General features: G+C 35.7%; 3 protein-coding genes across 3 annotated transcripts; all 3 read right to left on the bottom strand.

Moving 5' to 3' along the window:
- Positions 1 to 10,002: 10,002 nt before the first annotated feature.
- LOTGIDRAFT_143094 (hypothetical protein) lies at positions 10,003 to 11,817 on the bottom strand (the record flags this gene model as incomplete). The annotated part of the gene is made up of 1 exon (XM_009052936.1): positions 10,003 to 11,817. One exon carries the CDS (start codon positions 11,815 to 11,817, stop codon positions 10,003 to 10,005), a length of 1,815 nt encoding a protein of 604 aa, XP_009051184.1.
- A 3,375-nt stretch (positions 11,818 to 15,192) lies between these two features.
- Positions 15,193 to 20,012, bottom strand: LOTGIDRAFT_174331 (hypothetical protein; the record flags this gene model as incomplete). Its single annotated transcript, XM_009052935.1, has 3 exons — positions 15,193 to 15,222; positions 16,453 to 17,431; positions 19,381 to 20,012. The coding sequence occupies 3 exons, from the start codon at positions 20,010 to 20,012 to the stop codon at positions 15,193 to 15,195; spliced, it is 1,641 nt and encodes a 546-aa protein (XP_009051183.1).
- Positions 20,013 to 22,376: 2,364 nt separating this feature from the next.
- LOTGIDRAFT_174330 (hypothetical protein) lies at positions 22,377 to 26,255 on the bottom strand (the record flags this gene model as incomplete). Its single annotated transcript, XM_009052934.1, has 2 exons — positions 22,377 to 23,180; positions 25,089 to 26,255. 2 exons carry the CDS (start codon positions 26,253 to 26,255, stop codon positions 22,377 to 22,379), a joined length of 1,971 nt encoding a protein of 656 aa, XP_009051182.1.
- Positions 26,256 to 27,320: the final 1,065 nt, after the last annotated feature.

Genomic DNA, 27,320 nt, shown 5'->3' with positions numbered 1-27,320 from the left:
GTGAGTAAGTATTTCATAGTGAAAAGTGATATCAGAATGAAAAGTGATATCATATGTCTAGAAGAGTAAGTATTTCATAATGAAAAGTTATATCAGATGTCTAGAAGAGTAAGTATATCATAATGAAAAGTCATATCAGATGTCTAGAAGAGTAAGTATATCATAATGAAAAGTTATATCAGATGTCTAGAAGAGTAAGTATTTCTTAGTGAAAAGTGATATCAGATGTCTAGAAGAGTAAGTATTTCATAATGAAAAGTGGTATCAGGTTTCTAGAAGAGTAAGTATATCATAATGAGGAGTGGTATCAGATGTCTAGAAGAGTAAGTATTTCATAATGAAAAGTGATAGATATCTAGAAGAGTAAGTATATCATAATGAGGAGTGGTATCAGATGTCTAGAAGAGTAAGTATTTCATAATGAAAAGTGATATCAGATGTCTAGAAGAGTAAGTATTCACAATGAAAAGTGATATCAGATGTCTAGAAGAGTAAGTATTTCATAATGAAAAGTGATATCAGATGTCTAGAAGAGTAAGTATTTCATAATGAAAAGTCATATCAGATGTCTAGAAGAGTAAGTATATCATAATGAAAAGTCATATCAGATGTCTAGAAGAGTAAGTATATCATAATGAAAAGTCATATCAGATGTCTAGAAGAGTAAGTATACCCTACAATAATAATTATAACATATTAAACTGTCTTGTCAATAGAACTCTATATTAACACTCTTTTACCATTTTAATCTCATTTCCACCCCCATTTCAATCTAACCCTGAATATTTTATATTCTTATAAATTTAACTTTTAGGATAAATTGAAAAGACAGGGCTCAATAACAACTTTGATAAAAAAAATCCAATGATGTATTTAAACAGAAATAGTTATAGCTGCTGCTCTGAAAAATTTCCCTCATTGCATACAGATAAGGTGTAAAGACTTCAACAAGACAATACATTTCATTTCATTCTCGAAGTCGATGACTTTACCTAATCAGATTAGCGACCGCCAGGGTGTGATTCAACATTTTACACTTTTCAACATCAATAAATCAATTAGGGCAACCGGGTGGAAAATCTCTCCACATTCCTTCGTTTATTACAGGCTTGAGTTTTAAAACATCCCGGCAATGAGACCGCGAGGAGTTGATTTTGAACTGGGAGTCGTGGACCGTGACAGGGAAATTAGGGAGTGAGGATTTGCCTTGAGCTAAGTTTTGACTTTGTCACCTTATCTGAGTATTAAATCTTAAAGTTAAAGGGAAAGGATTATTTTCATTCAAAAGCTGCGCCATTTCCGGCGTTGAATTGAGTCTTGAATATATGTAAATTTCCTTCAGAAATACAAGAAATGTACGAAAATTGCATAATTCCTTTAAAAATATCTCATACTAGGAATTTTACTCACTATTTTCTATATATCACAGAGTAACTTAAATTGACGAGTCGTCGTTTTAACATTCAAAAGAGGATAATTCTGGACACACATTGTTTTGAAGAGTCAAATTTCAAAGATGAGCTGTGAACACTATTACTGATTAGATTAGCTAAAAAATTCCTGTTTCTGAGACTAAAGTATGATTGGTCAAAAAAGAATGGTACATTTGTCCCTTTAAACCCACATGATTTTTCCTCTCATCATAAACTGATAATATCTATTTCAAGATTTTTGTAAAATTTGTAGATTAAAGAAAAAGGATTGAGTCTTTATTAAACTTCAAATAATTTTTTTAAAGATGTTTTTAGGTTAAAATGGTTGGGGATTGGTGGTACAATCATTGTGTTATTTTTTCCTGTCTTTAACTTTTTTTTACGAAGGTTTGGTGGAACTTTGATAGATTTTAAACTTGTCATTTAAATATGTTGAACGTAATTTTTTTTTAATGAAGGTTGTTAAATATTGAGGATTAAAGAATTTTTTTTCCATGACAAATTAAGAGCTCACTCAAATTGACCAAAAATACATCTAACTGCCCTTCAAAGACAATTTTTGCATTTCTTCAAAAAAGAAAAATAGCTGAAATAGTTTAAAAATGATATTTTTAGCATCTCATGCAAAGAGTTCAGGTGGTAAAAATGTTTATTTGGTATTTGTGCAGTTTGTCCTGTGTGCAAGTACTTTGAATTTTTTACTTGTCCCCAGAACAATCTACTGTACCAAAATGTTAAAAAAAAAACAAAGAAAAAACGGTCCAGTTGACAATTTATCGTAACATTCAATAAAAAATAATCACTGTACCAGCAGACGAGTAGCTCAAAGCAAAGCAGTTGCCCGCTGGAAAATTTACTTGTCCCAGACATCGAACAAGTGGCTAATGTCACTAACTGTTTGTGTTTGTCAACTCTGCATCCCTTTCAGAGAGTTCACATAGCACCTGCCTACACATCTATCCTTCAATGACAAAACTTTATTTAATCATAATTTTCTCAACACAATAACCTAATCTTGGACAGACAATAACTCAATTACCTTCTTTCTATACATATTTTATCTTCTCAAATACCAACATATTTGTTCATTTAATCTCTCAATATGTTTTGTTGATTTTTCAGATTTGGGCCATTTTGTTGTCAAGATTTATATCAAAGATAAAAGTGTCCTACTGTTAAACAGAGTTATTCAGAGTCTAGAATATGAATTACATTTTAAAATATATTTCTATTGACAGTATGACAGGACAATCTGGCTGATAATGAAGGGTGAATTTACTTTTCTTTTCAGTTATTCCTGTATTATTATAGATATGTCTTTTATTTCAATAAATATTCAAAATGTTTACTTTATACTACTTTGATGTTGCTTTCAACTGTTCAGCCCTTCCTATGTGTAATCTTCAATGAAAGAAAATCAAAAAAATCCCAAAAGTGAAAGTTATCAAGCATGTTGTGTAAACATTGTGAGGTAACTTGGGCTCCTCAGGAAATATATTACATGAAATATCTGTCTTGGTAGAGCTTTGTAGAAAAAATTACCACAACCATTCAGACAGTCATTACTAGGGCTGGGTATTGAGATCGATTATCAATGACAGACTACAGATCAATAATCAATTAATAATCGAAATAATTCAATTGAGAAACAATGTAAATACTAAATTAAAAACATGACAAATTCTTAATTTCATGGGTAATTTTTGTATCATTGAAGTATATTCTTGTTTTGATCTGTTATTATAGTTGTGTTGTTATGTGCTGAAGGGAAACTATGTGGAAGAGATTACTACTTGTTAATGGGTACAGTGGAGAAAATGTAACTTTGACATATAATCGATTATGAAATTTGATAATTGATAATTGTAATTATACATTCATAGCGTCAATAATCAATTATTTCGATCATTTTACCAAGCTCTAGTCGTTACAGCTTTACGTAAGAATGGAATCAGGGGCTTGTAAATGAAATTACAATGAAAGGAGTCTTACGTCCTACTTTCTGCACCTAATAGGAATAATGATAGCTGGTAACACCATGCAGTGTGCAATGAGGGAAATTTGACAGGGCAGTAGTCTACTCTTTTTCAATTTCCGTCTGTCGTGGGATTTACAGCCTGTAGCACACAGAGTCTTGGTTTATTGTCTTGTGTGAACAACAAGACGCTTTTTCCATGTCAGTCCCTCCCACCTGTATCACTGACAGGGTAGTAGGGGCTTGTAAGAAAGTGAAGCCTGGTCAATGATTTATCAAAACTGGTCGATTAATAGGAGTCTTAATTATCTAGTTGTTAATAACTGTGATTTTAATTATTATTGTTCCAACATCACATCCATGTTAATTGTCCTACTGATTAATATTGGTCTGTAATCAACACCTCTCTTTTTATTATTGATGAGTTCAGTTTTGAAAGCCACAATTAGGTTGACTCTCGGAAGCATAAGCCATTGGACTCTGTAATGCTCTGATTTTTACACCTTGAAATGTCCAGGAGTTGGCTCTGATTTTACACCTTGAGTGCCATCTTTTCTTTGTTGTTTTCAGTCTTTATCCTGTTTATTTTCAAAATCTAGTGGCTACAATCAAAAATTCTAAAATGTTACTAAATCTTTTAAATGAAAAATTAGAATTCTATTTAAGTTTTTATGAGTCATTTTTCAAAAATTCTTGACAATTAAAAAATTAAAAAAGTGCATGATATGAAAAATCTGAATTAGAGTTGGGCCTTTTCTGCACATTTAATATGTTTCATTGTCAAGAATCAAAAATAAATATAAATGCACTCAAAAAAAAATAGAAATTTACTTTGGTGAACTGGCTAAAGTATATAATTGTCTGGTGACATCACTGATGAGTGGTGACACACCCTAAACTCTGATTGAAATCACTGGAGATCAATATCAGTGATCAGAGTATTAATAAATATTGTATATTTTACGTTGACAAACAATTATTAGTCCTGTTTTGCTAGAATGGTCAGATCGGATGGTTTGATCTGTCATAAAAGGGCACGTCAATATCGGAATGTCAGCATAACCTTTATCACTCTCTATTTTCATTGCACAACTGTTTTTAAGTTGAATGAATGAAGAAAGGAATGAATGGTTGAATGAATGAATGAATGGTTGAATGAATGATTGAATGGTTGAATGAATGGTTGAATGAATGGTTGAATGAATGAATGAATGGTTGAATGAATGAATGGTTGAGTGAATGAATGGTTGAATGAATGGTTGAATGAATGGTTGAATGAATGAATGAATGCATGGTTGAATGAATGAATGAATGAATGAATGAATGAATGAATGAATGAATGAATGAATGAATGAATGAATGAATGAATGAATGAATGAATTGTGATATTGGAAGCAATAAGACAATCTTATCTTGTTGAATGTGAACTGGGTTGGCTGAGTTTCACTGTACCACTCAATCTTTATTTCACTTTGATCATTGAAACATTAATAATAAATAAAGAGTATATTTTCCCTTTTCACCACAGAATTTACCCCCGGGCAGAAATCAATGATTGAAATAGTTTGACTAACATTACCACAGATATCATAGTATTCTAAGCACATGTGAAAACCAAACATTGGACTCTTCTGAATCATTTTTTCATCATTTTGTTGTTAAATGTCAAATATATTAATTGATTGAGGATAGATGATCATCTTAATTTTTATTGGTCCTTGAACTTTCTCATAACAGATTTTATAGAAATCTTCGCAGTTTTTTACCATGTTGATTTCATGTTGATAGGGGTAAGGGTGATTAAAGAAAGTAACTAGCAAAACAGGAGGAAATTACTGTTTTCAATTTCTTTTTCAAAGTTTCACTTAAAATTTCTTTTGTAAAAATTTTGCAAAAAAATATTTTAACCAATAGAGATATATAATTCTTGAATAACATTTAGAAGTAGATAGAACATTATAAAAATTAAACACTATTTTGGATAAATTAAAGAGGAGTAGTATATTCATAATAGTATTTTATTTTTATAACAGAGATATAGTTTAAACACAAGTTAACATCCCACCAGAGTAAAATTCATCTCAACTTTAAAATTAACGCTTCAATGAGATTTTAAAACCAATAATTATATTGAATACCTCGAGATATTTCCTAGACAAAGATAATAACTTGACAAAACTTTGTTAAATTCACCTCTTGAATAACGTTGGGTCATGTTTGCCCTGACACCACAAGATCTTGTCAAAATTCAATCAAAACGACAGATCGAAATACATCAAAATACGCTATCTGACCGAAATCTAGAAGTTAAAATGCCGCGTTACAATGGTTCGATTACAATTATAACCTTTTATCACATTGGTAATAATTCTTACGTTCATCGCTGTTTCAAATTAGAGCCTCTGTTCGGAGTTATGCTAATTATAGGTGTATCGTCAATACCTCGCGAATCGAATAACTCGGTACACGATTAATGGGCAGGTCTAATCCCAGTTCTTGTAAAAATATTTTTCAATTATTTACGTAAGATTGAATTTCAGTGTGTTTTTATGTGGACAATGAGGTGTAAGGACTGTTTGTATTGTCACTTTTCTCTAGTTACCAGTTTAAATACATAGCAACACGTCTTGAATAATAATTACTACTCTCAAACAGTTGAATTAAGTCGTGGCTTTTTAAAGTTCAAACTCTGAGGGTATACTGAATAATGAAAACTCGCTGCATTCCTTAAGCATGCATATCAAAAGCCATCTTTAGAATGAAAGACCTGTTGTTCGATTGTAGAAACGGAATAAATATCCTTTGCCAGAGTTAAGCCCCTTGTTGCTTTCAATTAATAGCAAAATTTACCTCTGCCTTTTTAAAAACATTTACTTAACGAAAAAATCCTAAAAAAATGTCTAAATCAACCCAAATTATTGAGTCATATTGCAAAAAAAATAATGATTTTTTGTCCACATCAACCCCAAACCTCTCTTGTATCTTGTAGACAAACTCCATTGGAAAAAAAACATCTAAATATTATGACATCTATAATGGTTAGCATTCTTCATAGTTTACAGTTGAGAAATGACCAGATTTTGACAGGCGTTTGTTTTTTTACAACCTAGAGATTTTCACTGACCTCAACTCGGACAGGAAGTGTTATGTTTGGGTTCAGGACAGACATTTACACATAACAAACAAATCAGATCGGTGTTAAAACAATATTTAATTATAAAATCAATTTTCAAAACCCCATTGGAAAAGGTAATTGGAAATTTTTGATTCGCTATTTATGAAAGTAAATATGGTCTTAAAAAATTCTTGATTCCCTACTTTCGTTCAGTTTTTATTAATTTTTTTTTTTTAACATTCCAATATTTTCATACTCTGTTGATTTTATGGAATTTGAAATAAAAGTAATATATATATATTATTCTCTTTACTTAAAATTAACAGACATGATTCATGGCAATGATACGCATAGAACTAAAAATAATAATTATATATGAATAAACATGAGACTAATGTATCAGCCAATCACAATGCTTCGTATATTTCATAGACAGAATCTACAGCCAATCACAATTCTTTTTATATTTCACAGATAGAATCTATCGAAGTCTGTTATTGATTATATTCTAAACAATGTATCACAATATGATAAAATTTACATAATAATACAATAGAATTTTCTTGAAAAGTTTTCCAACGTTTAAATAATGTCTGACGCATTTGAGATAAAATCTTGATACCAAATAAAACATTTCAAATAAAAGTTTAGAATTTTGTAAAAGGTAATAATCCACTTGGTGTTCTAATCAAATATTTTCTTTTCATTTCAGCTCAGGAAATGAACTTGGTGGCTTGACTTGAGCAGATAATTTCTGTTTTTATAAAAAGTTTTCAAATGTTATATATTTATATTTTATATTAAGGTTTCGTTAGTCACTTTGTTTTTCTGAATTTTATAAAATTTTCTGCCACACGACCACCTAAAATTATTCAGAAATTTCATTACACAAAATTATTCAGAAATTTCATTACACAAAATTATTCAGAAATTTCATTACACAAAATTATTCAGAAATTTCATTACACAAAATTATTCAGAAATTTCATTACACAAAATTATTCAGAAATTTCATTACACAAAATTATTCAGAAATTTCATTATACAAAATTATTCAGAAATTTCATTATACAAAATTATTCAGAAATTTCATTACACAAAATTATTCAGAAATTTCATTATACAAAATTATTCAGAAATTTCATTACACAAAATTATTCAGAAATTTCATTACACAAAATTATTCAGAAATTTCATTATACAAAATTATTCAGAAATTTCATTATACAAAATTATTCAGAAATTTCATTACACAAAATTATTCAGAAATTAGACAAAGGTTTTTAAGTATAAAACGTAACAAATTAACCACCAAATGTATATAAATGGAAACGAACCAGGTATTTTGATTGGACGTATCAATATCCCAGTGGGCAGTGGATCATATCAGGTTCACCGCTCTTCAAAAGTGGAGTTAAGAAAATGTTATTGGAAGGGATAAGCTGTGGAGATGAAAAACAGAATTTGTTACGGTGAAAGAAACCTTGAGGGAGATCTGAACCCGAGGGTTGACAAGTTTAAACAATGACTGGTCTGAAAGAAGCAAACACTCCTCATTACTGTGGTGAATACATCGCGACACGATTTCAATATCTACGTTAAATCAACCACGAAATCTCCCCGGCAATATTCTCTACCTTTCATTATACTGTCCAGTCACAGTCTAATATTTTCATTAGCTTGAAACTCCATTAATTTATGACACTATTCACATCTTTTGGTCTTAACAAGGTCGTGTTAATATCCAGTTGGTTTTAAAAGGGATGCTATTCATTTAAAGTCTCAAACTTGGCCAATAAGAGTATATATTCATCAGTTGAATTACCTGGTGCCATAACAATACAACAGAATTCTTCTATAATCCAATAAATCCATAAAACTTAGAAGTAGTATTCTTTCAAAGGAATTACCTCTTGGTATAGATATAAATTTTTAAGTCAAATTTGGCCAATAAGAGTATAAATTCACCAGTGGACTTACCTGGTTTCATAACAATACACAGAATCCTTATTTATCTGATATTTTTAAAAAGAAACTTAGCTAACATAAAGGTAGTTGGCTTTTACATTATCATGTCTTTATTTTTTATCAATATCTATTATCTGTAATTATTTATTATTACAAATCCTGCTTATTTTTCCCCCCATACTGCTGATTGTATTTCTGAATGATCCAACATTTGGGTATATAAACCCTTTGTTTAATGTAATCTAAAGCTAAGGTCCGTCCTGAGACAAGGTAAATCTGTTTGCTAAAATACTAATTGTAATTAAACCTGGCAGGTGCTTGTTTATACAGTGCCAGGGCGTCTTTAATTCATTTCTATTCAAACTGTCAAACAATTCTCAGTTCATTTGAAACAATTGCAATTAAGTAATTTGGCATGACAAGTCTGTATTCAATAAGAATTTGTCTTTTAATAAAAATTTCTTAAATGTTAGTAGATTATTGCAATAAGACAAATTGGTATGACATAAGAATTTTAATAACAGATAGTATTTTGATTTGACAGGTAACTGTCATTGATATTAAGAAACAAGTCCTACATAACAAGCTTTGAAACTTTGATTGGTTAAAAATAATATCATTAGAACTGGACTGCAGTTGAAAACATGTTAGATTACAATAGAGACAAAAACATCAGATAAAAGAGAAGCAAATTGTAGGAGAAGGTGGGATGGGAGGGTAGACACTATGAATACAGTGAAGGAGAACCACCCACCCCTCCACTCCCTCTTGTTATTTTTTGTTAATAGGCTTGTGATATAATGTATATTATCAGTAGTAAGTTGTAATTGTGTACAGATGCCCTGAGGGGTAGTAAAAATGATCCATGATTATTGGATTGTGATATAACTAAAGATAAAACCCCTCCTCTCCCAATTTTTGAGATATAAGCATGTATATTTAATATTAATGATTGTGACATAATAGAAATTGGTGAAGACTCATAACAAGCATGTTGCCCTCAGGGGTACTAAAAGAATTCATGCTGATTGGATTGTGATGTAACTCAAGATTAACCTGTCTCCTCACCCCATGTATTTTACCCCTCTGCCACCCCCACCCCCCAATCTGCATTTTCTGTATATCATACAGCTCATGTATAGTGTTTACAGTAATGGGATTGTGATGTAAGAAAGGGATTATAGATAAGAAAATAAAGGAATGTTTATACCGCAGATAATCTTTTAAAGAATGATAAACAAATTTCCGATGGATATTTTGTGCTTGAGTTCTCAAACTGACTTAATAGAGATTAGGCTTCATAACTTTATCATTTATTCATGCTAATAAAACTTGATGCTTGTACAAGGCTGGGTATAATTTAACACAAAAACACCCTTCTTTAAAATCTCTGAGCTCTTCCAATCATACATGATGCCAATTTTAACAGAATTACTTTTAAATTTACATCAATTCCATCAGAAATTTGTCATCCAATAAAAATGTTGTTCTTATATTGTAGAATATCGTAACTAAGGCAACACTGTTTTTTTGTAGTCCAATAGAAATGTTTGTCTTACCTTTAAAATACAAGATCCCACTCCTTTAGTTTCTGGTACCTCCACGCTGTAAAAACTCTTTTCAAATTCCGGTTGATTGTCGTTCACATCATTTACAATTACTTCCACAGTGGCACTTGATGAAAGTGGAGAGTTGCCCCCATCCAGTGCCAGAATAACGAGGGTAGGGTGGGGGTTCACTTCACAATCAATCTGGGCTTTCGTTGTTATTAATCCAGTTTGCCTGTCTATCTGAAACCACTCGTGCTGGGAACTTTGGTGTTCCAGAATTTTATACGTTATTTGTGCATTATCTCCGTCATCTGGATCTATTGCTTTCACTTGGATCACCGACGTTCCTGGGCTTGCTACTTCCTGTATCACAGCTTGGTACGTTGAATTTGTAAATTTCGGTTTGTTGTCGTTAATGTCATCGATATAAATTGTAAAAGATTTGACGGCACGTAAAGGCGGAATTCCAGAATCCGTGGCAACGATAGAGAGATTATAATGAGATTTGATTTCGCGATCTGGAGGTCGAGAAACAACTACCAAATACACGATATTGTCTTTAGTTGATAATCCGAATACACCATTTCCACCAATCAGAGACACTTTTACATCCACATTACGATCATTTGGACTGTCCGGGTCGCTTATAGATATCCTAGCAACTGATGTTCCATTTTGAACATTTTCAGGAATTCTGGCAGATTGAAGAAACAGTAGACTAATGTTGGCTGGAAGTTCGTTAATATTTTTTAGAGTAATTTCTAAAGAGACGCTGGCTGGTTGAGAATTGGGGCCCTGATCTTGAGCCTTAACGACTAAAACATATTTATTTTTCGTTTCAAAATCTAACGGTTTGTTTACAGTTATTTCCCCTGTCAAGGAATTAATAATGAAATGCTGATCGGGGTCACCTTGTTTATCTAACGAATATCGAATACGGCCGTTATCTCCCGAGTCCGAGTCTGTAGCGAACACGTGTAGCACACTCGCTCCGACAGTTGAATTTTCAGGAATAAATGCTGTATATTGACTGGCGTTAAACACAGGTTGATGATCGTTCGTGTCAATTATTTTAATTTGAACTTGAAGATCACCAGTTCGCATCGGACTACCACCGTCGAACGCACGTACAACTAAGTTATAATTTTTAGTCTTTTCATAATCCAGAGGTTTCTTGATAATTAAATTAACGAGCATGTCGAAACTACCGGCGGGGATGGTGGTGATGGAAAACGTGTTATGAATATTACCCGACACAATTTCACATTTTTGAGTCGTATTATTTCCTAAATCACGATCAGTTACACTACCTAATGGAATTTTCATATTTAACATATTTTCTGGAATTTCGACGTATTTCGTCCGATTTTGGAAGGTGGGATTATTATCATTGATGTCTGTGATCACTATGGAAACCTTCACAGCATCATTGGATAAACCGTCATCCGGTAATAAAAAGAAAACAAACGGTTCGCTGAGTCTTTTCTCACGATCCAAAACAACCTTCGTCCGGATTTCACCATTTTGTAAATTAATATCAAAACTATTTTCCACTTCTTTATCTTGAGGATCACTTGGGAAAAATTGGCCAAAGGGCGGTCGTAATCCAGCACCCCCTATCGTCCCAACTAACACACCAGGCGGTTCACCTTCCGCCACTGAAAAATCTTCGTTAAATTCTGTGGCTGCGCTGTTGTGAATTAAGAATGGCAGCACTAATAAATAAATATATCGAGTCCAATATTTCCAAGATATTTTACAACAATGTTTCCCCATCCTGAATCCTCTAACATTTGAAAGTTTCGCTACTTTCAACAATCAGGAAATTAAACTTATTTTTCACTCCTCATTTCTGAAAATAAAAGGAAACATTATTCAAAGTATTCAGTCAATTTTCAAGCTTTCAAGAATAGTTCAAAAATTGGATTAATAATAAAAATACATGGCCATTGAAAAAAGAAAAAAAATATTAAAAATCATAAAAATTTAAATCTGAACTGTTTTACTTGGTTTTTTTCTGTTAAAATGATAAAGTAAAGAAAACTAATTTTTGAAATCGTCAGAAAGTTTCAACCTAAATAACAGTGATGAAGGTAGAGATTCAGATTACTTCAATAAATGTACAAATGTATCACCCCTATCTTACTGGTCCCTGATCCAATCCCTCTACACCTATTTCAGCAGCGAAATACAAACAACATACTGGCAAAACATTGATATGATATTATTTTTGATTAAAGTTATTCACTGAAATCAAATATTATTTTGGTACCATTTAGAATTTTACAAATGGCCATTTTGACCTTTTCCAGGGTCCAATTAGACCAATTTTTAGGGGCCATTTTGACTAAATTTGGGCTCATTTTGTTAAGGTGTCAAATTGACTATAACCCATTTAGAGGTGACAGTAAATATCAACCTTCTGAGTCTATCTTCAAAATCAACATAACTTTATATTATATTTTACAATAAATTACATGAAACTTGTTTCAAAAAATCCAAGTTTTAATTTAGATTTTTTTCAAACCACAGCTTTTTTTCCACAAAGGGCATTTCTTGTTGAATTTCTGAGAAGAATTTTTTTTTCAATGTAAACCTACAAAACTTTATAATTCAATATACACATGTCATACTAATATTATAATAAATATATTAATACAAGGGTTTAACCAAGATACTCAAATTCACATAGAAATAATCAGTAAAATTTTGAACTATATATCAAGAGGATAAATATTTTTTCTAGGTAGTCTATCTCAATCTGGTAACTGACTATTTTGTGAAGACTTCCCCAAGTAATAAAATAATAATATTATAAATTCACTGTTTAACTGTCAATATTTGGTGATATCTCACAGTAAATTATTACAGTGTTACACAATGTTGCAAATTAATTCACTGTAAAAATTCATCGGATTTAGTTTGGGTTTATTCCAGTGAAGAGTCGAGACATCTTGGTTAATTTTCTGCCAATAATATTTGGTCACATGTCCAGGTAAACTATCTCACATACTTCATAGTAATAATTATCCCAGACAAAATAAGGTGCAAAAAAGGGGGACGTAAAGTTAATTTACAATTCAAACACTTCCAACCTGAGGAGGTAGTTGGGCGAGTTAATTTATTTGGCCACCTTTCTGATCAAAACAAGCCATTAGCTGTCGGCTGGCAATATCCGTATCTCGTTACCTTGATTGAGTTTTACCTGCCTTGAATTTACCGCTACTCCATTCTCTTCCATTCTACTGTTATTATATCCATATTCACTGTAATTTACTGTAAGTTACGAGTCCACGGTTAGTGCTTTCGGTATTAAATTATTCCATTTTGTTAAATATCATATTAACATTGAGATAATCCGTTTACAGTTGAGGTTTTCACTGCGATTCAACATGCGTCCTCTCACTCGTAATGATTTCACTTCATATAACACTACAGAGCACCGAAAGGGATACAAACAAACTTCTAATCCGTCCCAAATCGATCACTAATTACAATCCGATTAAAATATCCGCCGCTTCCTAATTAATTCCCTTTTGATAACATAATGAAATTAAAAAATAAAGTCGTCAACGATGTGGCTGAGTCGGGAGTTGAAACGAAATGAGCCGACAGTAAACAACCGACTCAGAACCTGTCGGGCCTCACGTCACGTGACTAAAAGCTGTCTGCTCGAGGAGAGTTTGAAATTCAATGGCGGTCATGGTTGATAGAGTTTACTGATTGTCACCTCGACGAATAAAAGAGTTCAATATCGCGACAATTATTGTCCATTTCCAGAGTAAATACTCGACCTTAAATACCTGTATTATATTCTAGCCTGTGTTTATAAAGAACAGAATAGACGCCATATTCCACTTTACAAATTATCCACTGTCGTTAGCGTCTCAACAAACTCAAGGTCGTGTCTTAAAGCTTGTGTCAAGTCATTAGGGGTCAATATTTTGAGGGTATTTAGGCAGACTTATAGATAACGTTAGACATGAGGAAAATTGTGAGATATTCTCATTTGACAATTGTCATATACACACGTAATAGAATTCCAAGGTTTACGAAGGACTAAAAGATTTGTATTTTTCCCTTGTGAACAGTTCAAGACAAGCTCGATCGTACAGGAACGATGGCATAAAAGTTGCCAAGTTGTTCAAACGGGTTGTATGGGACCTATTCTCGATAGTACAGGAACTATAGCACGGGTTGAGTTGTTGGAATTACAGTATTTTTTAACAGTGTAAGACAGTGTAACAACAATGTATGACAGTTTATTTCACTATTCATTCTGGAAACTATCCGTATGCCAGAGGCGTTTCAAGGAGAATTAGGTGAGGGGCCCAGCATGGACGAAAAATTTTTCCGGGTGGTGGGCGGGGGGTGTTGCACCGGCAATTTCAGTAAATAAAATGTTAAAAAAAACGTTAAAAGTGGCGGACTAGATCCAGGTCAGCCACTTTCCTAGGAGTAGAGGGTGGGGGCATGCTTATAGCTATTGTGTTGTCAATTTGTATTTGATGCTGTTAATTTGTATCATGTGATTGTACTTGTTTCTTTATGTATTGCCTTTGACAAGAAATGGTGTAAAATGATGCAAATAAAGATTTTTATTATATAGAAAAGCACTGACCTAGGCTTTGCCTAACACAAACCACTCGCTTCTAAAATAATGGTATAGTATATTCCTCATCGGTATCCAGATACATCAAAGAGCTGTAGTTGATTTTTTAAAATTTTCGAAAAGTTAGGCAACTTAATTTTTATAAGATTTGAACGACATATAGAAGCGAGGAGCACATATAACAAAAACACAAGACAATATTATGGAATATAACACACTTCTTTAATAAGGTTGGGCACATAACGTTTCAACACAATATACACGTGTCGTCATCAGATGTAATGGCAAGAGAATAAAACATAACAAAATATATACCAACAAGAAACAATATAGAGATTAAGAAGGACAACTTAATTTTTACCTCACACACATCTGAAAGTTACAACTAAAATTTTTTTGCAGTTCATTTTAAAGTCATTGTAAAGGTTTACGTTTATTTCAAAATGTTTTAATTAATGAAATTATGCATACTGTCGCTTTAATTCAATGATAGCAAAATTTGTGTGTATGAAACGCGTATTTTGGACCTTGTGTCTACTTCAATATAGGTCGGTAGCACCTGACCAGACCTGGAATTTATAGACCATAACCCATCTTTATTTTATATCTATAACTTTAAATTGGTGAGAAATTTGTATTTATTTACCCAAAATAATGATTGAGACCAATTATCATCAATTTAAAGAAAAAAAGGTGAAAATCTATCAGTTGTTATTGTGATTAGATGGTGAGAATAAATAGAATGAAATCACGCGGAAAGGTGTTCCAATTAACACCTGATAAAAAAACCTAATTAGGGTCTAGTCGTACAGGTATGGTGGTGAGGAAACTATTTGGATCACGCAGGTGTTAAGGTAGAACATTGGCCTACAACATGGTTTGTAATGGATCATAAGATATATATATATATATATATATATATATAAAGACAGTAATTGTATGTACCGTAATGTAGTGGAAAGGTACACATATTTACATGTTCACGATGATGATTTCTAATCTGTAAGAAGAACTGTCTGCAGTCATCTTACCGACATTGTTTAAAATATTTAAAATTTCCAACCGAAAATGAGTGAAGGTCCACGAATTTTGACCAGTTAGAGGGCTTACTTTTCACTTCAAAATAAGTCCTTTCACAGGCCTGGCCCTAACCCCTACCTGAACGTTTTTAAGATTCCGTGAAACAGATCCCTGGATTGATTAAGTAAAAGTCGAAGAGTCAAAGAATAGATTTCGAGGTTTAACTTACATTGCTTGGGATATTAAAGGGATTGTAAAGAAGTATTTCTATGTGTATCGATGTATATCACAATCGAATAGGCCCTTAGATATTTCAAACAAGGTAGAACGTCCATATAGAGCAAGGGAAGTAACTACAGAATTCTCCGAGCAACATGTATACTTCAGACCACAATAGATTTGTAACTTTCCAGCTTGTCCAACGCCGGTCTGGAGCACAATACCATTAAAGCACAAATACTGGTGAAGAATGGTTTTAATAAACAAAAAATAACAAACGATAAACCCAGAGGAGAACGGGAAGTTAATAATAACTTACTTCCCTTCGTTGGACTTAGACCACTAATATTGTAGATGTACACAAACGGTGAATCAAGTGAGGTAACCTACTGGTGCAACTTCTTTTTTCATTAAATATAACTAAAATGGTACATAAAGTAAAGCACCGAGATTGACGAATTGTCAAAGGTACACAACAAAGCAAATTATTATTTCAAAAACAAAAAACATTTAGCATAACTTTGCTTTTAATCACACTGATAATCATTCAAATGACTTACTATGCGTTTGGGTCGGGTAGGGAGAGATGACAACGGATCCGACGAAGGAATGACAGCAGCTGTATCAGCGTCTTCAACTGGTTGACTCAGTAGCTCTGGAATATCTGGAGGGGGATCCACCTCAGGAGGCTCTTCGACAAGAAGAGATTGACCTTGACTTGGAGCAGCATCATTTGACACCTGGTCGGCATCGGTAAGGGGTATATCATGGTCCGTATCTTTGTACTCGCTTACTTCACTAGAATCATTGGGGTATGAACGTCTAAATGGCATGGACGAATAAAATTGAGGTATTACAATACATTCGGATGGATGAACCTGGTAAGTTTTAGATCGTAATTGAGCGCCAAGGAATTTACGGATGTAAAACCAATTGTCATCAGTTGATGTGACGATGTATCGTTCACGACCTTTGTCTTTGCTGCCATCACAGGTAAGGTAAACTAAATCGCCAACTTTAGCAACAGTGTTATTTGAGGGACGTCGATGATTCTTCGATCTAAAGCTGTAAGGATGATTTGCTAGTCGTCGAGAATGTTGACGAAGAATTACTTCGCGATCAGAGAGAGGAATCTGTTGATTTGTCACTTGACTTCTTCTTCTTAGTTCATGAGCTGATAAGCCATGAGACCGGACTCTTGAATTCATACGAGCCGTAGCTATTGACAATCCCAATGGTGTAACAGGACCACCACCAGGTTCCTGACGTAATAACTCACCCTCTAATTCTTGGATAGCCCTCTCAGCTACAGGACTCTTATTAGGGTTTTTGATTCTACCGACTTCGAGTGAGATTCCAAGTTTGAGTAGTGTTTGATCTGATACAAGCGGGGTGAACCCTGGCGCGGGATCAACTCGAACTGATACAGGGGGTCCATCAATTGGTTTCATGGTCAATAATAGACGAGAAAGAATGTCACGAAATGTAGAGGACTTCTCATTCTCTATAAGAGTTGTGGTGTGTGACGTAGTGGTCTCCCTTATGAGAAATATAATTGCTTGGAACGACGAAGGACATCAGCAGCAAATGATATTGACACTGTTCCTGGAGGAACGCTAGTTGATGGATTAATGATATGATCAGGCAAATGTTTCAAAGAAGTACAGATATTACAAGCGGAGGTAACGTCTGCTATTGCTTGATCCATTCCTAAAGCGAAAAACTGGCGCTTCGAAACTTGTTTTAGTTGGTGTTGTGTAGGGTGGTCCAACTTTAAATGGAGAGCTGTTAGTAAACCATGTCATACCTCTTTAGGAACTACTGTCAATTCTGATGACGGATAAAATGGCTCATTATGTTTAATAACCAAAAGTCCATCCTTGGCTATGGTAACAGAATTAAGATAACGTTTTACATCACTTAGGTTAGTAATCTTCTTTGAGGGTCGAGTTCCTTGTTTTAAATGTACATGAACGCGGCGTAAATCAGGACTGTCAGTCTGAGTAGAAATCCAAGCAGACCGGGATGAAAATGGTATCTTTGTATTACCGGCAAGTACATCAGAGGGTTTAACACATCCAACGACGGATTCTTCTAATTTGATTATGAACAAGCCAATTTGGCAGTTAGGCTGATTACAATCGGGCGCATTTCTACTCGCGAAGTCGGACGGGATATTAGCCTTCCCAGCGTGATGCCTGACGCTAACTTGGTATCTGCTAACGGCAGATAGGAAGGACGTAACACGGGGACTGTTTGAGAACTCCCCTCTGCACAATTTTTCCACTGCCTGAACACAGGGTTTACTGTCAGTCAATAAACAGGTAGTCTGAGTGGATTGAATTATATACGGAGAAAAATGTTTGATAACGCTTCTATTTCACAGGGTAACCAAGTAACCTGGTGTTGACGAAGTTTTGCGCTGAAGAAACCCGACAGGTACATATGGGACTGTCTTGTAACATATAGGGTTGCGCCGATACCATTTTGTTTGACGGAACCATCTGTAACTATCCAGAGTTGATCGGATGGACGTGGTAACAGGATACTCTTATTGGTGGTGAGAGCAGCCTGAGCAGTCGTATACTGTGCACGAAGATCATCGGTCCAAGGTATTTTATCTGTTGACTGTAAGCCAGCTATGGCAGTTTCCAAGGGACTTATAAAATTGGAACAGTTAGGGATGACACGCATAAGAACTTTATATGCTCCTATAAATGCTCTAAGACCACGAACATTCTCAGGTGGTTGAGTAGTAGACAAGGTAGAAATTCTATGGAGACTCGCAGAGAGAGATCCCTGTGACCATATCCATCCCAATATAGTAGTATCTTTCGGACATATAATGGTTTTTGAAGCAGAAAGTCGCATATTACACACACTTAAGGCTTGAAGAGTTCGCTGGAATCGGCGAAGGAGCTCGTCGGGTGAGTTACCGCCAATGTAAAGGTCATCAGCGAGTTTCGTGACAGCGCCTTCCTGTAGTAAATCTCCCAAAATACGACACATCAACTCCTCCAATGCTGTCTCAGATCTCGGCATACCCATAGCCGAACGAGCGTACAATCTTATACCACGGTAAGGAGTGGCAACACCGCAATACTTCATAGAGGCTTTCGAGAGAGGAATCTGGTAGAAAGCGTTAGTCAAATCGGTAACTATAATGTATTCCCAGCAAGCAATGGTGCGCAGAATCGAATCCACATTAGGCATAAGAGATGGCCGTGGTTTGCTATAGCGAGCGACATCTGAAAAGGCAGTTACCAATCTATGTCCACCAGACTGCTTCTTCACAGGAAATGAAGGATTCAGTAAGTCCTAGCTCTTCAGGTTTTCTAAAAACACCCATGGATTCTAGTTGATCGAATTTCTCTTGTAATTCGTAAAGTTTGTTTTTAGAAAACTGTGGAACACGACCCTTCCTTTGTGGAGGCTCAGATTGTTTGCAAAGGGGACAAATCTTTGTCGATTGTCGGAGTGACTGTGACCTATTTTGCGTAGTTTTATATGACGTCAACAAATCCTTGGTGGTGGTTCTTAGTATTTTCGCATCTGCAGTTGTGTGAACTTCGTCCAATGAGGAATCGAGTGCTACCGATATTTCTGGTTTCAAAGTGGCTAATGTCTGTGATCGAAGTTCAGTGCCGTATCGTTGTTTGACCAATTGTGGTAAATCTGGATGAATTAAGCGCAACCATATCAAGACGACCATATTCTCAAGAGAAGGAGTTAATTCTTCATCAGGCGTTGGAAAAGAACCATGATGTGATATCCTTCCGGCTGTGGTAAGTAAATTGTCCTCTATAAAGGAGATTAGACGCTGGTACAAATCTTCAGGGCGCTCGTCGGGATTAAGGGAAATACTGTTAAAATCCAAGAAATGGGATCCTGTGAGCTGAAATCCGTAATGTAAACGAATTGCTTGCCAAATCTGTGTTAAGGATGTTGAATTTTTGACAACGGTATTTCTGGAAATAACTGGACAGTAATTCGCTATCTGTCCGAGCATAAGTTCCAAATGAGTGACGTTTTGATCATCTGTCCTTCTTCTTGCCTCTGGTACATTCTCTCCATCAGATACAAATCCTCTTTTAGGTGTAGTAGCCGTTTCTTTTCCCATGTGACACCATCAACAAGGTATGATGCGAAATTTTGATCTAGTGACAAGATATATTGCAAATTTTGTCTCCAGGCTTCGAATGAAGTAATTGTCTCTTGTTTTCTTAGAGCCCACTGTTTAGGTGCGCGTATATTCGCCATCTCACCAGTAACAGCAATTTACTTACAATTGAGTTGCTTTTCCAAATGCGAATGGTGTAAGTATTGTGTCCTTCGATCCGTTTAAGACTGTCTCTTTTCTTTGATAAAATACTTCGAGGTAGGTAAATCCCAACTTAGGCCACCACGCCAGTCTGGAGCACAATACCATTAAAGCACAAATACTGGTGGAGAAATGTTTTAATAAACAAATAATAACAAACGATAAACCCAGAGGAGAACGGGAAGTTAATAATAACTTACTTCCCTTCGTTGGACTTAGACCACTAATATTGTAGATGTACACAAACAGTGAGTCAAGTGAGGTAACCTACTGGCGCAAGATTGTGTTTTGTTTGCTTGTTCACAAATTTGATTTTTTACAAGGACATCCATCTACCAACATTACCTTAGTCTCGGAGACGGGATTTTTTTTTAGCTAAGCTAATAAGTAATAGTGTGCACAGCTCACCGTCGAAATTTGAGTCCTCAAATCCACGTTGTCCAGAATTATCTCCGTTGAGAAGTTCTTAAGACTACGCCATAAATAGAAAAGAGATATATATAGAAGAAAAGGGAAATTTGAAGGAATTTTCCTGATATTTCTGAAGACTACTTACATTCCAGACTCAAATTAACCCTAGAAAATACAGAGTGGTGTCGTTTATAACAATATTTATTCCTACACAAGTAGATGAAAAATAAAACAATACAATATATTGGATCCAGACACAAGCATAAAAACATTATTTTAGTCTGTTTCGAATGTATTTATTGACAAAATGATTTGAAAAATGTTAAAAAGACTATATCATAGCAGAATGTGTATATTTCTTGTAAAAAAGAATGAATAAAGGAACTGCATCTTGACAATGTCAAGCCAGGCCCGAGGCTACAGGCGGGGGCAAGAGGGGGATGGGGGCAGTAACGGATTGCCCCCCGCCCCCAGAAAAAAATCTGACAAATAAACACCATACACCATTGCCCCTCCGGATATATTACTTGCCCGTCCGAATAATCAAATCTGATTACGGGCCTGTGTCATGCTATTACAAACTTCGGCTTATACCTTGACCACAATGGCCATCGTTCGTGTATCACGGAAGGAATTGGTAGCGAATAATGTCAGAGCCCTGGGCAGAAGGCCAGTTAGTTTTATCTCTTAGTTCAACACGGGTGCTAATAATAGAATCATTTGTTATGACACAACTTGAAGAGATAAAATTGGATTAGATTATAATCCACACCCGGTTAAACTGCCTGTGGGGACAGGATCATGACGTAATAACACCCAAGGAGAGAGTAGTTGACCGGTAAAAGGTTTTTAATTCTTCAATTAACAACGATTAGATCAGACATATTTTCTTTTCTTTCTGAATTATAGACTTTTATTTTCACAGTTGTTTAAATAAACTTACGATATATTATTTTATTTTGTTATTTTGTTAGTTTCTGGGGGTGGGGATCTTTGATTGCAGGTACAAATCATTATTTGCTGCCCATTCACATGTGGTTCATGTTTAGTCTACAGAGCATTTTAGCAAACTTTATTGTATCTCATCATGGCCGTTTTTTATCGACGGACAGACAGACGACAATTTGCTTCCATACTACGTATGAGCATGTAAAAATCAAAAGAATCCATAAAGACTTGTAGCTTGCAGAATGAACACGAGCCAAGTATGAACGGACGACAATATGCCTCCATACTACGTAGGGGGTGAAAAATCAAAAGAATCCACAAAGAATTGTAGCCTGAAGAGTGAGCAAAAGTTGCACTATAGCTTATCGGGTGAAATTGTTGCTTGTAGCGTGCACACGTACTATATAAGAGTCTGAATCTTCATAATGACATTGACCAACAAATTGAAAATCAAAAGAATCCATAAAGAATTGTAGCCTGTAGAGATTAGCCTGTAGAGTGAGCCTGAGTTGCTCTATAGCTAATAGAGTGAAAACGCTAAATCGGACACGATATTTCGGTGAAAAATTCTTAGATTATCACCAAAATCGATAAGGATCATCTTTAAAGTCAGTTATGTCCTTCATCGCAACGCAACTTGAAGAGATAAAATTAGATTAGATTATGATCCACATCCGGTTAAACTGCCTGTGGGGACAGGATCATGACGTAATAACACCCAAAGGAGAGAGTAGAAGGCCGGTAAAAGGTTTTAATTCTTCAATCAACAACGATTAGACACTTATTAAAGAAGTGTCACTCGTGTTAGTTATGATTTCTCCCCCTACAGATGACGTACCACAAGAATCTAAGGACCTTAAGAATATCCGGTATTACTGCCCATGACAACACAAGCACTATAAATATAATCCCAGCATAGCCGACAACTTGAGCTGAACGTCTGTCGTCTTGAACACTCGTCTTCTTTCTAATAGTGGACCCTAACTTTTCCTTGTCTACATACAGCCCTAGCTGGGCCTGCCGGATTCTGACTTCCACTGTAGAGTCATCAGAATGAAAACACCCACATCCACAAAGATTATTGTTAGTGTGTCTTGAAGGTATGTGAGTTTGATTAGCGGGGGTTGTCAGATTTCTTGTAGTTTCAGTCGAACTTATGGTCATAGCGGATGATGATGATGATGATGATGATGATGTTGATGATGATTCATTGTTTCCAAGGTTCTGGGTCGATAGATAAGCACTAACACTCTTTACTAGGGACGAACTGGACGGATCAAACACGTAGGGGGTCGATAGAGTGATGTACGTGGGTGGGGCATCAGCGGAGTTGGGGGTAACAGGGCTAACAGAAATAGAGTGGGTTTCCGTTAAGGACTCCGACATCGCCGTCGATAATTTGAAGTCCCACGAATATCTGGAGGCTTCAGATACAGAAACACCAGACGTATCTAAAACATTGATAAAAGACGTGGTAGACAGGGTTAATGTGGGTTCTAGTAAACCATGAGAAGAGAATGAAGATAGTGTTTTGTCTGTTGGCGGCAGTAAATCCACTGTAGACTGGTCACTGGTAATTGTATCATCTGTTGTTGGTATTTTAGCAGCCTTAAAGTATAAAAGGAAAATAATAATGGAGTATTACATCATACTATTTGGTACTTTATTGGATTAAAGATGGCCGTCAACCAACAACAAGTAATTCAGCCCCAACAACATGTAGCTTAGCTTCTATCATCTATAACCCCTTTGTCTACGTAAAGCTTCGACAAAAGATGGCCTCGACTAGTTGCTTAATATCTTTGTAATTGACCGAGGCTACAGTGGCTATTAGATCTGATTGGCTGGAAATCCACATCCGTTCTGGTGATGGGAAAATTACTTTAAATAATTCAGTCAATATGACAATGTCTTCGAATTTGAATTCTTTGCCCGAAAAAATGAATAATATTATAACATCTGCGGATAAAATTATCAAATATAAACTGACAAAACTGCTAATTTGTTTCGTTTGTAAGCTAGTCGTTTGAAACTTGGAGGTGCAATATGTTTAATTGTAATTATCTTTCTTGGTGGAGTTTGAAACAGATATTTCAACGAAAACTGTCATAGACAGATATAATCTGGGCGCCAGAGACTAATATCCTAGTCATATACAGGTATAATCTGGGCGCCAGAGACTAATATCCTCGTCATAGACAGGTATAATCTGGGCATCAGAGACTAATATCCTCGTCATAGACAGGTATAATCTGGGCGTCAGAGACTAATATCGTCGTCATAGACAGGTATAATGTAGGTGTCAGTGACTAATATCCTCGTCATAGACAGTTATACTCTGGGCCAGAGACTAATATCCTCGTCATAGACAGGTATAGTCTGGGCGCCAGAGACTAATATCCTCGTCATAGACAGGTATAATCTGGGTGTCAGAGACTAATATCCTCGTCATAGACAGGTATAATGTAGGTGTCAGGGACTAATATCCTCGTCATAGACAGGTATAATCTGGACGCCAGAGACTAATATCCCCGTCTTAGACAGGTATAATCTGGGCGCCAGAGACTAATATCCTCGTCATAGACAAGTGTAATCTTGCCATCAGAGACTAATATCCTCGTCATAGACAGGTATAGTCTGGGCGTCAGAGATTAATATCCTCGTCATAGACAGGTATAATCTGGGCGCCAGAGACTAATATCCTCGTCATAGACAGGTATAATCTGAGTGTCGGAGACTAATATCCTCGTCATAGACAGGTATAATCTGGGTGTCAGAGACTAATATCCTCGTCATAGACAGGTATAATCTGGGCATCAAAGACTAATATCCTCGTCATAGACAGGTATAATCTGGGCATCAGAGACTAATATCCTCGTCATAGACAGGTATAATCTGGGTGTCAGAGACTAATATCCTCGTCATAGACAGGTATAATCTGGGCGCCAGAGACTAATATCCTCGTCATAGACAGGTATAATCTGGGCATCAGAGACTAATATCCTCGTCATATAAAGGTATAATCTGGGCGTCAGAGACTAATATCCTCGTCATAGACAGGTATAATGTAGGTGTCAGTGACTAATATCCTCGTCATAGACAGTTATACTCTGGGCCAGAGACTAATATCCTCGTCATAGACAGGTATAATCTGGGCATCAAAGACTAATATCCTCGTCATAGACAGGTATAATCTGGGCATCAGAGACTAATATCCTCGTCATAGACAGGTATAATCTGGGCATCAGAGACTAATATCCTCGTCATAGACAGGTATAATCTGGGTGTCAGAGACTAATATCCTCGTCATAGACAGGTATAATCTGGGTGCCAGAGACTAATATCCTCGTCATAGAAAGGTATATTCTGGGCGCCAGAGACTAATATCCTCGTCATAGACAGGTATAATCTGGGCGCCAGAGACTAATATCCTCGTCTTTCAGATTTGAATATTTACTAAAATCTGTAGATGTACTTAAATATTGCGCCCCCACTGCAGTGAATAATTATACAAACCTTCATTGGTTGAAATGACCAACCAATCGGTAACGCCCACGACTGATGCAAGGCAGTTCCATAAATATATCCCCAGACCTTTTTACATCCGGTTTTGTGGGTGATATTATGGTACTCGGTTGTCAAGGTAATTGTTGTCATAGAAACCGTAGAGTTTGTTGATGGAATCCAGGACTCTAGAATATCACCATGGTTCAATTGGACTTCCTCTGTGCAGTTGTTAATGGCGACCAACGTTAAATGAAATGCGTTATTTGTCTGTGCCAGGGCCGGAGTTGCAAACACGTACGATCCGGTCCATTGTCGGACAGGAGGTATGATCAGTTGATTTGGATCTGTATAACTTGTTTCGGAGATTTTGCTGCTTTTGCAGAATTGCGCCACAAGAACAGGGAGTGTGGAATGGAGAAAATGGAGTGTGGTCGGTGTCAATGTAAGATCTTGATGGTCTCCGACAACCTTCATTTCGTATGCGACTCCGTCAACACGGAACTGCGTTTCATCAGTTAATGCGACAACTCGGACGAAATCACCTATTGTTCTTAACGGCATAGGTAGCAGATAGTGATTCGTTCCCAAAGCAGTAATGGGCGGAAGCTGTTCTATTAGGTAATCCTCCTTCATTCCATCCACCGGAGTTCCGTCCGCTCCGACAGTCACGGAGATGACTTTATTTGAGGTTATCCTGATTCCGGTAAGATCGTCGCTTGACTTAATCTGGAACGCTTCATAATGGTCCAGATTCAATTGTTTGGTCGTACCAGCCAAACAAACGACTCCGTCTAACGTTACGGTGGTTTTAAACGTCAGCGTTACCTCTGTCGAATTTGCTGTCGCCATTATTCCGATATAACAACTGTATTTTGAACAATACGTTACTGTCATATACTCCGTTCCTAGAGCCGTGTACGGAAACGCAAGATATCCACCAACTGTATCTGGAACTATCGTCGACAGACTTTGACTAAAGACGTGAACAACAATAGTCTCGTCGCTGAAAATATGAATCCCGTTGTTCGATTTCCCAAAACCTTCCATCAGAACGTTTTTATCCAACGAAACTTTAACGCTCTGAGCTACGTTTACGACTACGTCTATAGGAGGTTGTAGTGTTCGGTTTAACGGAACACCGATTTTAACCCTGGCACCGGATGGATTTCTGGTCATCAAAAACAAGTCGCAGGTGGAATAATATCGGATATGTTCGTTCACCGTTAAATAGAATTCCTTCCCTTCATTTGTTACCAGACCTACAAAAACCACAACTTTGATAAACATAAAATCTTCTTCAATTTCAAATTGTAGGATTAGGTTACCCTCGGGCGCTCACCGGTGTCCCTAAGGGGTACAGATAAAACAGGTTGGAAATTAGGCCTCAGTTTCTCTAAATGGTATAATGATCAATCGTTGTTGTAAGAGTAGTAAAACTTCGACAGATTTACGTCCTAAGATATTATCAGAAAGGTGTACGCTGGGTAACGATTTGATAGAGGATTCAGAAAAAAATCAAACCTTGTGCAAGGATTCCATCAAAAAATCCCAGATATAGAAAGAAACAGTTGGTATAAAACTTTATCCAAATCTGTAATATCGAATAGAATATTGAATATTAGCCTCTAACATTATCAAGCCACCACCCTCAGGGGGGTGTCTAGAAAATGGGGTCATTAGGCGCTTCATTGTCTTGTCCAAATTATAATTTAAGTCATTTTATTCAGTCAGGCTTTATTCTTAGGCATGAAAAGATAGCAGGGGTAATAGTAAGGAGTTTAGGCGGAAGGGAGATAATAGTAAGGAATTATAGGAGGAAGGGAGATAATAGTAAGGAATTATAGGAGGAAGGGAGAATAATAGTAAGGAATTATCGCAGGAAGGGAGGTAATAGTAAGGAATTATAGGAGGAAGGGAGATAATAGTAAGGAATTATAGAAGGAAGGGAGGTAATAGTAAGGGATTATAGGAGGAAGGGAGATAATAGTAAGGAATTATAGGAGGAAGAGAGATAATAGTAAGGAATTATAGGAGGAAGGGGGATAATAGTAAGGAATTATAGGAGGAAGAGAGATAATAGTAAGGAATTATAGGAGGAAGAGAGGTAATAGTAAGGAATTATAGGAGGAAGGGAGATAATAGTAAGGAATTATAGGAGGAGGGGAGATAATAGTAAGGAATTATAGGAGGAAGAGAGATAATAGTAAGGAATTATAGGAGGAAGGGAGATAATAGTAAGGA

The sequence above is a fragment of the Lottia gigantea genome, assembly GCF_000327385.1.
Source record: "Lottia gigantea unplaced genomic scaffold LOTGIsca_192, whole genome shotgun sequence".
NCBI classification, from domain to species: domain Eukaryota; kingdom Metazoa; phylum Mollusca; class Gastropoda; family Lottiidae; genus Lottia; species Lottia gigantea.
Note: the sequence above shows the minus strand (reverse complement) of the source record. Positions and strands in the feature narration are given on the sequence as shown.